Source organism: Parambassis ranga, chromosome 9 (assembly GCF_900634625.1).
Source record: "Parambassis ranga chromosome 9, fParRan2.1, whole genome shotgun sequence".
Classification (NCBI taxonomy): Eukaryota; Metazoa; Chordata; class Actinopteri; family Ambassidae; genus Parambassis; species Parambassis ranga.
In genome coordinates this window covers 15,979,483-15,994,486 of record NC_041030.1, presented here as the reverse complement: position 1 = coordinate 15,994,486, position 15,004 = coordinate 15,979,483, and the positions used below count along the sequence as shown (strand labels likewise).

Below are 15,004 nucleotides of genomic sequence, written 5' to 3'. Positions count from 1 at the left end.
ATCTGTAAAACCTTCAGCACCAATCTGTGGACATTACCCAGGCTGCCAAATATAAACACAAGCAGACTGCGCTCTATTCAAAGCTGTCAGACAGCATTTACAAGAAGCTGCTACTTTAAAACCCTCATATGGAACATTTTCTCCAGCCTTGACTACGATCAAAAGCCCAATTGTGGAAAAACAAGCTTCTGTTAATAACAATGACATATTTGAAGATATAATATCCGCTATTGCACGATTTAATCATGTGAGGCACAACATGACATAACACAGCATTATCTTAACATATAAAGGAGGACTGTTGTATTCAGTGGTGCGATGTAAAGCCACTGACAGTAGACATATAGAGACAATTGGTCATGAAGCAAGTAGGAAAGAAGGCACGGAGAAGTCCTCCAAGTTGAGGGGAGGCCTTGTGTATCAACAGTGCTAGGGTGGTATAAATGGACATCAACACTACTCGGTTAGGTTCTGAAAAAGTCTTGCAATAAGTTTCTCTGATCCCTGACTGTGAGAACTTACATGGACTTAATCATACGGCAAAGGGAGGGCTTCTACAGAAGCTACTCTTCAACCTTCTTAAAAGTTCACCTCTGTTCTTCTGATGGCAAACTGCATCAACAGGTCTACTCTGATGAAGTCTAATGGCCTCCTCCTCCTCCGCAGTCTGGCACTGGGATAAAATGTCTCGTTATCAGCCTGTCATGTGTGTGTGTGTGTGTGAAAATCTTTCCCTGAAGCTTCATGAATGTCTTTGTGCAAACAAACATATAGTTTAATGTTGGGTAGCATTTCCTTCCTCCTCCTCACCTGAAGCCCACTGCAGTTGACCTTGTCCTCGTAATGAATGTGTGTTGTTGTTTAACTTTCAGCACCCATAGCTAACATGTTGATGCAACAGCAGCAATGGCATCATTAGGCCTGCTGATGTGTTTATTATTAAATCCAATGCATGCTTGGGTACACTGCTCCCATGGGGCGGCTGTGAGTTACATGAATTTGCTTATTGCTAATACAGTTTGAATTTATGTGTGTGTGTGTTTTTTTTAAAGCTTTGTGCTTCTATCTGTGAGCGTTACAAGGTGACTGACTGAATGATGCACGCAAGCACATGTGTGGTTAGTTATTCATAAGATGGTGCAGTACGTTCAGGGATTCTGGGGGGTCCTTGTGTTTTTATTACCTGCTGGTGGCCTCCTGCCAGCATCGAGCTTGATTAACTCTACCCTCTCTCCCCTCTTCTGCTTCACACACACGCATGTGAACACACACACAAAAAACACAAGCACGCAAACAGCTACTTTATCACGGCGAGTGTGCAGGTATAGGGAAATAGCAGCTAATGTTCTCAAATTGTTATTATCTAGTAAAACCCTGAGGAGGATGAGGAGGAGTAGGAGGCACAGGGATCCACTGCTACTCTTTATGTCTCCTTTTTGGTTGTTTTTCAAAAGACGTCTTTTACAAGAGAGGAAATCCACACACTTCCACCAGCCTGAGTGTGGTTTCTGGTAGCAGGTAGTATATTGTTGAAGTTTGAGCACATGTTTCAGCCTTCAAACCTCGTGTTCTGCATGTGTCTGCAGTGATGTACAAAAGTAGCATTTCAGGGTTTTTATACACACATGCACTGACACACAAGGAAGCTATTTGCTCCTCCACAGAAAGAGAGTGTAATTCAGTAAAGACAGACTGTGTCTCTCTCCCTCCTGTTACTCATGTGTGGCTGCTGGTAATGAAAGGGCCACTGGAAGGCTTAGAGGTTTCACTTAAGTCATTTTGTGCTCAATTTATTTTGTGTATTAGAGTAGGCAGTGCGAGATTCTTTGGCTAACAGTTTTTAGCATTCTGTTACACTCTACTGACGTAGCGGGAGGATGTGACTCAAATACAATGACCACTGATTAAAAGGAGACATTTCTGCAGGGTGATTAATCTCCTGAGATCAATTTCAACAAACAAACACAGCATTCTGCATTCATATGGACCAAGCACCCATTATACTTTGATTTTGACATAATCAGGTCCAAATCTAAAAATACAGTTACAGAATTATCCCCTTTTATCAGACTGCACAGAGCTGGATCACATCTTGTTTTCTTGGTCAGCGCAGCCCTCCATCCATCATTCACGGTGTTGGCTCCCTCAGGGCTAACCACTCTGTCGTACGCCACTTCCTGCTCATCAATCAGTCAATTACTGGAAGAGTTCCGGGTCAAAGTTCAGGGGAGACACACATTCATATCCATCTACAGAGGTTTACTGTACCGTTCAGATGAAATCCAACTTTTTATTTTCAGTTTAGACAATGTTTTAATGTGCAGCTCAGTCAGTCTTGGCTGTGTGATGAACAGGAAGGTGAGGGAGAAGTTATTTTTGTGTTTTTCCCTTCATAAAATATAGTGTGGCACAAAAAAATAGTCTAAGGATAAGAGGAGGGAGACCAAGGAGTAAGAAAGGAGGGAAGGGAACAGAGCAGCTTGTGAGATCAAGGTCGTATCCAGGCTTTAGTATTGGTATTCTCCTCAGTGGTAAAATGATTCTACCAGTGAATAGTGTTTTCATTCCTCTCCTGAATGAGATTCACAGGAGCATGGAGAGAGGGAAGGAGGGGGGACAAGAGGGGGAGAGAGAGAGAGAGAGAGAGAGACATGACAATGAAAAGAGAAAGTAACCCCCTCTACCTCCTCCTTCCCCTCCTCTCTTTTCTCCCATATTCCTTCCTCCTGTTCGTTCTCCCCTTGGACATACAATAGCGATTGAAAATACAGCGTGGGATAAACAACTTTTATCAGACTGGAGCAAATGAAATCGACTATTTTATTCAATTCTTCATCCCTGAAGCATCCCTGACTTTATCTACCCGGCAACATCTCACCCCTGCAGCCTCAACTGAGAAAAAGAAACAGTGCTTTATGCAAATTAAATGCTTTATTCTTGATTAGATTACAGACGCAATAATTGTCATGGATGATTTATGGGTGTAATTGGTTGCCACAACCTAGCAAGTAAGAAAAAGGGTTGGCTGCCATGGTTTGTGCCACGAAGACGTTACATCAACACAACGTAGGGCATCTGCTGTAAAGTCATCTTCACTGGGCACATATATAAGTTACATTCGAAAATTAGCTGGCTGAGTTCAACTCATTCAACTTCCAGGATTTAAAGGAGAATGATCATACTGGTATTGGGTGCATTCGTCATGCTTACTGAGTGAGGGAGGTGAGTCAACATTTGGTATTTAGACTAAATGCAATGAGAAATGTGGTGAGGGATAAAAGCCTCAAGGTGGCTTGCACTGTCATTACTGTGGTAAAATGTTTATTAGAGGATGTTGTCATTAAACTGTAGGAGGCGGGTTCACTGCCCTTCCTGCCACATCTCATGGTACTCCTGATATTCTGTAGCAGGCAAAGAGCTGTCCCTCTTCACTAAGACCCTGTCACAGAGAGAGAGAGAGAGAGAGAGAGGGAGGGAGAGAGAGAGAGAGAGAGAGGGAGGGAGAGGGAGAGAGATCTTCTCTGCCTGACATCGATCTATGACGCATATTACCACCCTAATCCAATTAATTCTGTTTCGCTTGCAATGCGGCTTATTTGAGTCATCGAAAATGCATTTATAAATACATCTCTGACAGGCTGCAATGGGCCATGCAAAATGCACAAACAGCTAATTCAGGTGGACTTAAATATGTTCAGGAAATTCCTTTAAAGCTTCTAAATTTCTTTGTTTTAAACCAAAGATGCAGAAAACTGATGAGGGGAAAGTATTTGTTGAAGCACTCAGGTAAAAAACATTGTTTGACAAACTTCGTTTCTCTTCTCCCCTTCATCTCTCCATCTTCCTCCCTGTCCTCCTCCTCCTCCTCCTCCTCCTGGTCCACCACTTCTGTTTCTCTATGCACAGGCTGAGGCAAATCTGTAGCAGAGGACCAGCAGCAGCGTTGGTGCGACCATGAGGTCGGAGGCCTTGTTACTCTACTTCACGCTACTGCAGATAGCCGGGGCAGGCTTCCCCGAAGACACCGAGCCTATTAGCATCTCACACGGCAACTGTAAGTATATGCCCACTTTTCCTACTCTTCTTGTGCACTGTCCCTTCTCTCATTACAAGTCCTCTCTCGCTCTCTCTGCCTGCACTAGTTTCCCTTTCCCTCTTTGTCTTCTACCTCACAAATCCCCCTCTCTATATCTGTCTCACTTGTTCTATCCCTTTGCTCCTCCACATCCCTCGCAACCCTTGCTTCCTCTTAAACCCCCTCCACACTCCACCTCCTACACATTCTAAAGGCATGGAGTGTAATTTGGCGCCCAAGGATAGGCCCTCTCCACACACTAAAATGAAGGACTTAAGGCAGCATTTGAAATGGAGCCCACCCTACATCAAAGGATAATCCGCTATTTTTCTGTTGGGCTCCTAATGCTGTGTGTGATAGTATAAACGCCGTGGCAGGCTATAAAGATATGGTCATTGTTTTTCCTCTGTTTCTGCCTGTGTTCGTCCCTTCCTGGGGTGTAACGCTGTATCTCCTGGCCAGGAGGAGTTGAAACACAAGCCAGCCAGCCAGCCTCCCATAGCCACGCTGTCCTCTATCAGACTGTTTATTCAAACCAAACGCTTTCATCCAAAGCCACTAACAATAGAATGTCTGCATGGTACAGTGCAGCATATTTTTAGCCTATACAATTTACGGCTGCAGGAGCAGCTCAACCAACAATTGTGGTAGCATTTCCTTATCCAGCTGAGACACACGGGTTGACATTTTACCTAAGACCCACGAGACCCTTTCATAAAAGCCGTGACATTCACACGTTTCTAAAGTCAGTGCAATATTTACACGGACTGATTGATAAGTTTGTGGCATAAAGAAAGTATTGCACAGTTCAGCAGCCCACTTCTTATGCTGTAAGAGAGAACACCTTCCCTTTGTGTCCTCCTGGACCTGCTTAGGTAAATAATCCTTTAAGTAGACTTCATGCAAGGCAATCTCTGCCATTTTCTTTGTGGTCTTTAAATTTTCAGTTCCATAAATACCACTAAAGTCATTGACTTCAAACATAAATAGAGCCGAACTGCATGTGCATGTAACGAGAGCTCATCTCCATCTACTTTAGGCCACAAGCTTATCAATCTTGATATGAGAAGATTAATTCACGCAGGGATTAATTTTTGTTCTCTCCCTACAGACACAAAGCAGTATCCAGCATTTGTAGGCCACAAACCTGGAAGGAACAACACACAGCGGCACAAACTGGACATCCAGCTCATTATGATCATGAACAGGACGTTATACATCGCTGCCAGGTGAGTGAGGACAGCTGTTTTATCCACTTTATTTTATGCGTCTCAATTCTCTATTGAACCCCTTTCAATAGACAGACAACTGAATTTTTAAACTTTTCTTCACAGAACAAATGTGCAGCATATAATAGATTAGGCTAATTACCATGAACAAGTGTGGCGTCACCAGGATTATTAAATCCTTCATCATCCTCTTTCATATTACAGCTGCTTTGTGGACATGTGATCCATGTTTTAACTGGCCGAGGGCTGTGAAGCAGTTGTGACCAAACAAACGGAACTGTGGAGCCTCGCTGTGCTGTTTTCTCTTAAAGTTTCTTGATTCAGGAGGGACTAATTCAAGCAAAACGCTGCTGCTCTAAATCACTGTGGACCCCCCTCCATTTTTTTTTTTTCTATTTTGAGGTCACCGTCTGCTAAAACTTCCTTTACCTTGTAAGACGTCCCTGAAGACTTGTGGCCTGTTTTTTTTAAACAACCACACAAGCACACACACACAGATGAAAATCTTAAAGAAAACACTTCACATCTGACCACCCGGATGGTCTTAATACACACTATATGCTGTCAATAAACAGTAATACAGGACACCTCCCAATTGAGTTTTAAAAACTCTGTTTCTTTTCTCAGGTTGTTTTTTTCTAGTCTGCCACCTGCCTTTATTGCTTTCTGTTGATCCACCTGTGTATATACACTCAACAAAAATATAAACGCAACACTTTTGTTTTTGCTCCCATGTTTCATGAGATGGACTTGAAGATCTAAACTTCATTCCAGATACACAATATTACCATTCCTCTCAAACATTGTTCACAAATCTGTCTAAATGTGTGATAGTGAGCACTTCTGCTTTGCTGAGATAATCCATCCCACCTCACAGGTGTGCCACATCAAGATGCTGATCTGACATCATGATTAGTGCACAGGTGTACCTCAAACTGCCCACAATAAAAGGCCACCCTGAAATGTGCAGTTTTGTCTCACAGCAAAATGCCACAGATGCCACAAGCATTGAGGGAGCGTGCAATTGGCATGCTGACAGCAGGAATGTCAACCAGATCTGTTGCTCGTGCATTGAATGTTCATTTCTCCACCATAAGCCGTCTCCAAAGGCGTTTCAGAGAATATGGCAGTACATCCAAGCGGCCTCACAACCGCAGACCACGAGTAACCACACCAGCCCAGGACCTCCACATCCAGCAGGTTCACCTCCGAGATCGTCTGAGACCAGCCACTCAGACAGCTGCTGAAACAATTGGTTTGCATAACCAAACAATTTCTGCACAAACTGTCAGAAACCGTCTCAGGGAAGCTCAACTGCATGCTCGTCGTCCTCATCGGGGTCTTAACCTGACTCCAGATCGTCGCCGTAACAGACTTGAGTGGGCAAATGCTCACATTTGATGGCGTCTAGCACGTTGGAGAGGTGTTCTCTTCACGGATGAATCTCGGTTTACATTGTTCAGGGCAGATGGCAGACAGCGTGTGTGGTGTCGTGTGGGTGAGCGCTTTGCTGATGTCAATGTTGTGGATCGAGTGGCCCATGGTGGTGGTGGGGTCATGGTATGGGCAGGCATCTGTTATGGACGAAGAACACAGGTGCATTTTATTGATGGCATTTTGAATGCACAGAGATACCGTGATGAGATCCTGAGGCCCATTGTTGTGCCATACATCCATGAACATCACCTCATGTTTCAGCAAGATAATGCACAGCCCCATGTTGCAAGGATCTGTACACAATTCTTGGAAGCTGAAAATGTCCCAGTTCTTGCATGGCCAGCATACTCACCGGACATGTCACCCATTGAACATGTTTGGGATGTGCTTGACCGGCGTATACGACAGCGTGCACCAGTTCCCACTAATATCCAGCAACTTCACACAGCCATTGAAGAGGAGTGGACCAACATTCCACAGGCCACAATAGACAATCTGATAAACTCTATGCGAAGAAGATGTGTTGCACTGCATGAGGCAAATGGTGGTCACACCAGATACTGACTGGTTCTGAGTCCCCAGACCGCCAATAAAGCAGAAACAAAATGCACATTTCAGGGTGGCCTTTTATTGTGGGCAGTTTGAGGTACACCTGTGCACTAATCATGATGTCAGATCAGCATCTTGATGTGGCACACCTGTGAGGTGGGATGGATTATCTCAGCAAAGCAGAAGTGCTCACTATCACACATTTAGACAGATTTGTGAACAATGTTTGAGAGGAATGGTAATATTGTGTATCTGGAATGAAGTTTAGATCTTCAAGTCCATCTCATGAAACATGGGAGCAAAAACAAAAGTGTTGCGTTTATATTTTTGTTGAGTGTATTTTTGTGTGACTCATTTTGTTTCTGAGATAATATTGCTCAATTACACCATCATCTGGAGCTGTAGAGAAAATCGATATTGATTTTGTCATCTTCTCTTGTCATCGGTATTTTAGAAATGTTCGTGTTACTTCACTTTCTGGCAAAAATGAGTAATCTGAAAAACAGTCAGGTTTACCTACAAAATGTGCAGCACTGAAAAAAAAACGGTCCAAATAAATGGATCCTTATATGCTTGCTCTTTGACGTCCATGGCTAATTGAGTGGCAGGCTTGATTGGATACTGTTGAAAGCCACAATAGGGGTCTTTCTTTGTTTTCCTCCCAAGCATGTCAAATTAAGTGGCCGAGGGAGGCGGCTGCTTTAAGTGGCAGAGCTTTTAACGTATCTGTGGTCATTAAGAGGAGGTGTGTGGAAAGTGAGAAAGGAAACAGAGCGAAAAGAGAGAGTCTGTGTGTGTGTGTGTGGTGGGGTGCCAGAGACTCTGGTCTGCCTGTCGCCCACCTGCTCCACATGGGGTGGCAGGGGCCTGAGGGGTAGTGAAGGGAAATGAGACACAGAGGGTTTATTGGAGGGGTGTGTGTGTGTTGCCAACTTTAGTATGCTGAGCAGTTGTCCAGTGGATTTAAAAATGATTTTTTGGGGGTAGCATGCGGCCATATGTGTGTATATGATATAAATTTGGGATGGGGAACATATGTTGTGGGTGTGGGGACTGCCGCCCGTGATCGTATGTGCATGAAGGGGCTAGTTTGTACGAGGTCACCTGGTGCGTCGGACACATACTTGCTTAAAGCAGACGGGAATGCTGACACATGGCCGAGTTATGTGACCCCTGGATGGCTGGAATGGCTGCCTCAGATTAGACCGAGCCGGATGACCGCCATTGATCCTGACACTGAGAGGAATGCCGGAGTCGATAACACGGACACACAAATGACGGCCAGTGCACAAACATTCATTGACTCTAACGGGATATCGATAAAGGCATGTAAAAGTTAAATGACAAACAGTTTAAGGCAAACAGCAGAGACAATTACCACTTCAGAAATCAATGTGAAAGAGAGCAAACGGCCAAGCCAGCAAGCTACAACACAACGCACAGTTCTGCAGAAAAAAAAAAACATCAATAGTTGCCTTTATGATGGTTGTCCAGTCAAATGGCTTGTTTATTCTGGGGCCAGCATCACACAGCTTTGCCATCATACCTCTAGACTACTGCGCCTCAGTACTTGGTGCACAGCAGCTTGCAGATGGCCACTGTGAATGCAGTCCAAAGCCCAACACTGTTTCAGGCTGTTTTTTGAATGACTGCTCAGTGTATTAAATCCCTTCTGGCTCTTTCTTTGGCATTGCCAAAAAACTAAAAGAAAAAAAAACATTTTTAAGCTGTAAGATGCATACAAACATAGCAACTGGTGAAAATGTAAATAGACAAAAGTGGCTTAATCCAAAGAGTCAAGTTTTTGGCAACAGAGGAACTGAGCAACAGATGCAGCGATTGATAATTTATCCTCAGTTTTGAGCTGTGAATGAAATGTATTGATTCAGTGAAATCAGATGCTCCTTTTTCAGTCCTGTCTCAGTTACTGTGTGTGGAAAAAAATGACTGTGTGGATTAAGTTTTAAATATCATTTGCCTTCTTGTGCATATATATATGTTGAATGTGAACTCTGTTCATTCCTAGATTAGTATTAACATTGTGAATCTTATTTCATGGCTTAGTTTTCATAAAGTGTATTATCCAGAGAGACACTGCAGCTTTAGAAGATATTAGACTGCTGTGTGATCATATGCGGGCTATGGGAATCCTCTTGTTTGTTCAGTTTTAAGTGAAAGACTGTTGATTTCTCCTGCTCTCCTCTTAAATATCTGCTTTTAACAGGAGGAATACAAGACCTTCTAATAATTGCTTATGAGTCATAGCAAGAGGTGCTTGTGAAGGCACAGACGGCAGAGAGCTATGATAAACTGATACATGATGTATATTGAATTATGGGTAATGAACATAAAAACTTCCTCAGTGGTTTATGTGTGCTTTCGGCGTTTAGCAGCAGAGTCACGTTTATTAAAAGCAATAAACTGTTCAGAGAACGACGGACGCGTGAGGATTCCCTTCCCAGATGGTCGTATTTCATGGTCAGGGTACACTATGTGCAGCATTCAGAGGAGATTCATCATACTGCAACGGGACATTTATCATTTTGATCTCTGCAAAAGAAAAATATTAATGTTTGCATGAGAATGTGAGCTGCATGCAAATCTGTATCCACAGCATAAGCATGTGTGAGAGTGTGTTCAATTAACTGACCTGATTGAAGACAGAGGGAGTCAGACTCTACCCTTAATTCTCAGACATGTGAATGTGAGACTGTGACCATTAACTGTATTATTTACCAGGATAAATGGTTAATCAAATTCTAACATTTTTTGCAAAATACAAAAATGGAAGGAAATAAGCGTGTTTGCAGCCTGGTAGAAAAAAAAGCTGTATTCTCTATAGGAAATTTTGTCCAATACATGACAACAGTACAGGGCTGAATATTTACCTCATCCATGAATTAGTTATGCAAGATTCTGGGTGTGGCCGCTGTGAGTGACAGGTCAGTGTCTGCCTCAGCTCTGCACACGCTCCACCACTGTGGCCGTTAAACGTTTTATCAGTTAAAATAACCCACAATGAAAAAAATGGATGTAATTAAACAAATCAAAACTAGTGTTAATATTAGCATTTACCAAATTTGCATATATTAAACAACTGAATAAGGGGTTTAAAATGCCTCAGCACACCATCTGCTGCTGGAACCTTCTTTACGCCAAGAGATAAATTTAAAAAAAGAATGTTAACACCCTCTAATCAGAGGTGGGTGGCCCCGTCTTGCACTCGCCTCGGCTCTGAGTGTACCACCAGACGATGAAGGTTGACTATGTCAGCACAGCTGTTGTCTTTATGATGATTTTGTTAGGTGACAAATCAGGATGTAGTAATAACCAGCTATGTTACAGTCACGATTTTACACTCAATCCATTGTCTGGCAGCAGAAATGCAAAATATGTAGGTGAGAGCAGCTTAATTGGGAAAATAAATGTATGCACACACACAATCACAAATTCCAATATCTTAGCAATGAACTTAATTATCACAATTTTATCAAAAGGAATGATGGTTAAAACTATGAGAGGTGACCCAGGTTACATTATAGAGGAATTTCCTTTTAAGGGCAGGAGGAGAGAAGACATGCAGAGAATGAGACAGCTTGTGCCTGTGGATATGTGTGAAAGTGTTACTGTATACCCAGCCTATAGCGAGCGTGTCCTAGGTCTCTCCACATGCGGGGCATAGTCGCCATTCTCGGGCTTCAGTCAGCCTTTGCCATGGTAACGCCAGCCACACTCTGTTTACACCCCTCTATGAGGCTGGGGAGCATGGGAGTCAGAGAATCTGTGTGTGTGCGTGTGTGTAAGAGAGTGATCTGTGACTGCAAGCACTAAAATCTGTGGTTTCCATGAGCATACACACACATTAAAATAAAAATCCTGATTACCTTTACTCAGCTCTCATAGCTCTCAGTCCTCTGGAACAGTGCTGCCTCTGTGGCCACTGTTCTTCCCTGTTGGGTCTCTTTGGGTCTCGCAGTGGAGGCCACTAGAGTCGCCATTATTGTAGCTCCACCAAATCCTGTTAAAACCCACTAATGACTAGGATTACATGGTTGCCTCCTCTCCCTCTCCTCGCAGCACCAACGACATGCAACCATGTCTACACTCTGAAGCAAAGCACACACTAATCATGATCACCTGAATTAGGTTGAAACAAGCTTCCATTAGATGGAGGTCTGCTTTCATAACTGGTGCTCTTTAATTATGCAATATTATGATAAGAGGAGCTGCTGAAGTTACAGGTTGATGTGGTTTCTCTGGTTAGTCAAGCTCTGTTCACACAGGACACACCTAGACCCACAAACATCTGGCTTTTGTCTTCACTGGACAATCAAGCATCTGGCACTGGATCAAGTGACTCAAGTGCTCCAGCTTAGACACCACATGACACCTGGGTGGAGACACAGGTTTTTGCACTTCTTTCAACAACTTCTGCATCTCTGCAGCCACAAAAGAACGGTCAAACTATCATAAAGTAACCTCTACAACCGTCGTTGGCCTTCATTCTTGCATGCAACTCTAGTAGTTCACGACATGACATGATGATGGTTAATAAAAAATGGCTCCTCCAGTTGCACTGGGAAAGGGAGCTTTACTACTTTTACTTTCAAGGTACTAATTTTACAATTTACAGACATAATGTTGGAATGAAGGCTTTTTGCAATCAGAAGTGTGTCTGGCTACATGTATTTAATGCATTACTAGCCAACTACAGTATATATGCTGCACACACCATCAATTCAATTCTTAATAAAAATTAATTTGCATATAGTAATCTAATGTAAATGAGGTGAGGTAATGAAAAACTAATGCTTTGCACAGAGATGTGTCGATATCATGATCATCATTAACATGGTATATTTTTGCTTGATGGCATATTCTATTAGTTGGCATGTACAAATCATTAATTCATGAGCACAAGTGAAGTACAAAATGCAAATTGTAATTTTACAAATGATTAATTTCTGGACCCTATAGATTAAAAAAATGAAGCTGTGGAAATATTTTAAACAACAATTGCAGAAGCAGTCACACTTTAATTCAGCTCAGTCCTTCTAAGCTCCTCACCCTCTGAAGCTGCCACACACACAACACACATGCATTCATGGACACACACACACACAAGTAAATCTCTAGACAATGTAGACAACCATAATGAGAACCTCAACCTTCCAAAAGAACAACCTGCCACAGCTTGGGGGTGAGTGAACCCTGGCTTGTTGTATTTCATGCCATCACATCACCGAGGGCCTCTCTGTGCCCTCGGCCCATTCACAACCTCAACAACTCCCTTCACAGCCCAAAGGTGCCTGCTGGCTTCCTCGGTTCCCTCCCATCCACTTTGTGAAGAGGATTTGAACCAGTGAAGGCCAAAACAATGTACAATGGGCCCTCCTCTACCACCCATGATCCAGTTATGAAGAGAGAGGAATATGGGTGAAGTGGGTGATGAGAGAGAAAGGGGGAGGGAGGTGGAGAGGAGGAGGGTGGATGTGCAGGCATTTAGTTTTGGGCGGTGGCAAAAGGTGTGGGGTGCATGCTAATCACATTCCCCCGCTTTTCTGTTTCTGGAGTGCAAGATAGTTTGACAAAGACCCGGCAGATGGATCAAGCTGGCCTGCGGTCACCCCCAGAAGAAACGCGCTGTTATGAAAACGACATTCCTCCACACAAAGACGCTGTGTTCTCATGGCCACGCATGGCTACATGTCCGACGGAGACCTTGTTGCACTCAGTCTCACACTCTTGCCCGCACTCAGTTGGTCTACTGTCTTCAATTGATCATTCAGCTCATTCTCTCAGTGTGTACCCATCCTTTTACAGTGCCTTGGAGGATATTTACATACCTTCCGTCCTACTCACGCATTTTTGTCACTGAATTTCGGGAAACATGAAATCCACGCCAAGTGATTCACATTGACACCCAATGTTCCGCACTTATCTGCTGTCAAAGGCTGCTGTCTCATTTCCCTTGGAATATCAACGTTGTTTTGAATTACATCAGCAGCACTGCAACCCCTACAGACACGTATATTTTCTGCAACTTTGTCACTGTTGACTGTTTGATTTCCAGAAAAAGAAATTATAGCAAAGACAACAACACAAAGGCCTTAATTCTGGCTGGACTTTAGGTAAATTTGGTCACATGTGACAAAGGTAAGAGCAACAAATGTAGAAGCCTAAATTCAAAGTTAAATGCAGCTTGCACCAAAAAGCACTCCTGTTCATCCATAATTCTGAACTCATGAAACACCATTGACTCCCAGCTCCTGAAGATGGGATTATCTCTGATATAGCCCAACAAAACAGGACTGAAGCTGCAGCCCACAAACGGTTAAAGCCTCCAGTGCACAGACCCCACAATAGGATCATGGGAAATGTAAAGAATGGTTCCCCATAGTTTTCAGGGTCTGGTTGGAGTGATTTAGTGCAGTAATGTAAACACTTCTATTCTAGTAAACAATCGACTCCAGGTTTGGTGCATTCACAGTGAATTACTCAACACAAATAAAAGGTTGTAGGACAAATCTGTGACATATTTTCTTCCATCCAATCCAGGCTGCAGCTTGTTCAGACTGAACTGTGCTCAGCCGGCTGGAATGGCCCTGAAACCAGACTCGACTGCAGGCTGCTGGGTCAGGAGAACATGCCCACTGGTCTCTATTAAGTTTTTAACAGTTTGTTAAAAATAAACTCCTCTCTGTTCCAACATTCAGAATGGATGGTTTAGCAGAAAAAGGGAAAAGGATCTAATGTGGAGGAGGAAAGGATCTCATGAAGGCAGATCTCTGCAGTGAGGATGAATCTGGGTTCTAAAGATTTCAAGTTTTTTTTGCATTTTCCAAAAAACGTCTCATATTTCTTTCCTGTTGACTTTAGTGTGTGTTTTCCCTCATTTTTTTTAACAACATTGGCCCTATTACATGTGACTCATACAGAAAAGGGAAGTGACTATGTTCTAATATGAGTTCAGGTGCAGTGCTTGAAGAGGGGAGCGGGTGCACGTGTGTGTGTGTGTGTGTGAGATCGTTTTGGGGTAAAAGAAGGCAGGGGTCTACTTGCACATGTGAGTGTTTGTAGAGCTGGTGTTGACACAGACACAGCCGCTCCATTGTCCTCCTCCATCTCCAGTCAGGATGTTTGAGGGACGGCTCATCGCTTGGCTCCCTCTAATCTCTGCTGGAACCAAAAACCCTGTGGCTGGAAGGCCGTGGCCCTCGAGAACACTGTCAGCAGGAGAGGCACAAGACAGGGGAGAATAACTGGGAAGGTTACTGTTGAAAATTATGGAGCAGTCAATTACAGATTACTCATGAGCTCCTTTGAAATTGCAGGCAGTAAAATAACCCAGGGGATTACACTAAATCCGCCATATAATCCTCTGATTTAATGGCTTTTGATTTAGTTTGTCTCTTTTAATATAAAGTTTGAATTTTATTATAAAGATATATGTGAAGTTAAATGAACAACTTGCAAAACTTAAGGAGACGCATCAGAACATTGCAATCATATTACCCATCACATTAGTTTTTTTTTATTTCTGTCGTTCCTGCATAATGAAAGAAGCCTGATTGATTTTTTTTTCATAAATTGCAGTTTTTAATTGAATTAGTTGCCACAGTAAATTAGATTTTTGTGTTAGGCTATCCTGTTACACTGGAAGTAGGAGGAGAAAACAATGAAACATGGCCCTATAGAAGCCCAGGAAATTCAG

At 43.0% G+C, this 15,004-nt stretch overlaps 1 protein-coding gene across 2 annotated transcripts in view; it reads left to right on the top strand.

Moving 5' to 3' along the window:
- Nucleotides 1-15,004, top strand: part of sema6a (sema domain, transmembrane domain (TM), and cytoplasmic domain, (semaphorin) 6A) — a 103,880-nt gene that overhangs the window by 36,086 nt on the left and 52,790 nt on the right. For both annotated transcript variants that reach the window (XM_028413689.1, XM_028413688.1), the window contains exons 2-3: nucleotides 3,907-4,054; nucleotides 5,187-5,304. In XM_028413689.1, the coding sequence (XP_028269490.1) occupies nucleotides 3,955-4,054; nucleotides 5,187-5,304 (218 nt within the window). In that variant the 5' untranslated portion in view covers nucleotides 3,907-3,954. The remainder of the gene's footprint in view (nucleotides 1-3,906; nucleotides 4,055-5,186; nucleotides 5,305-15,004) is intronic.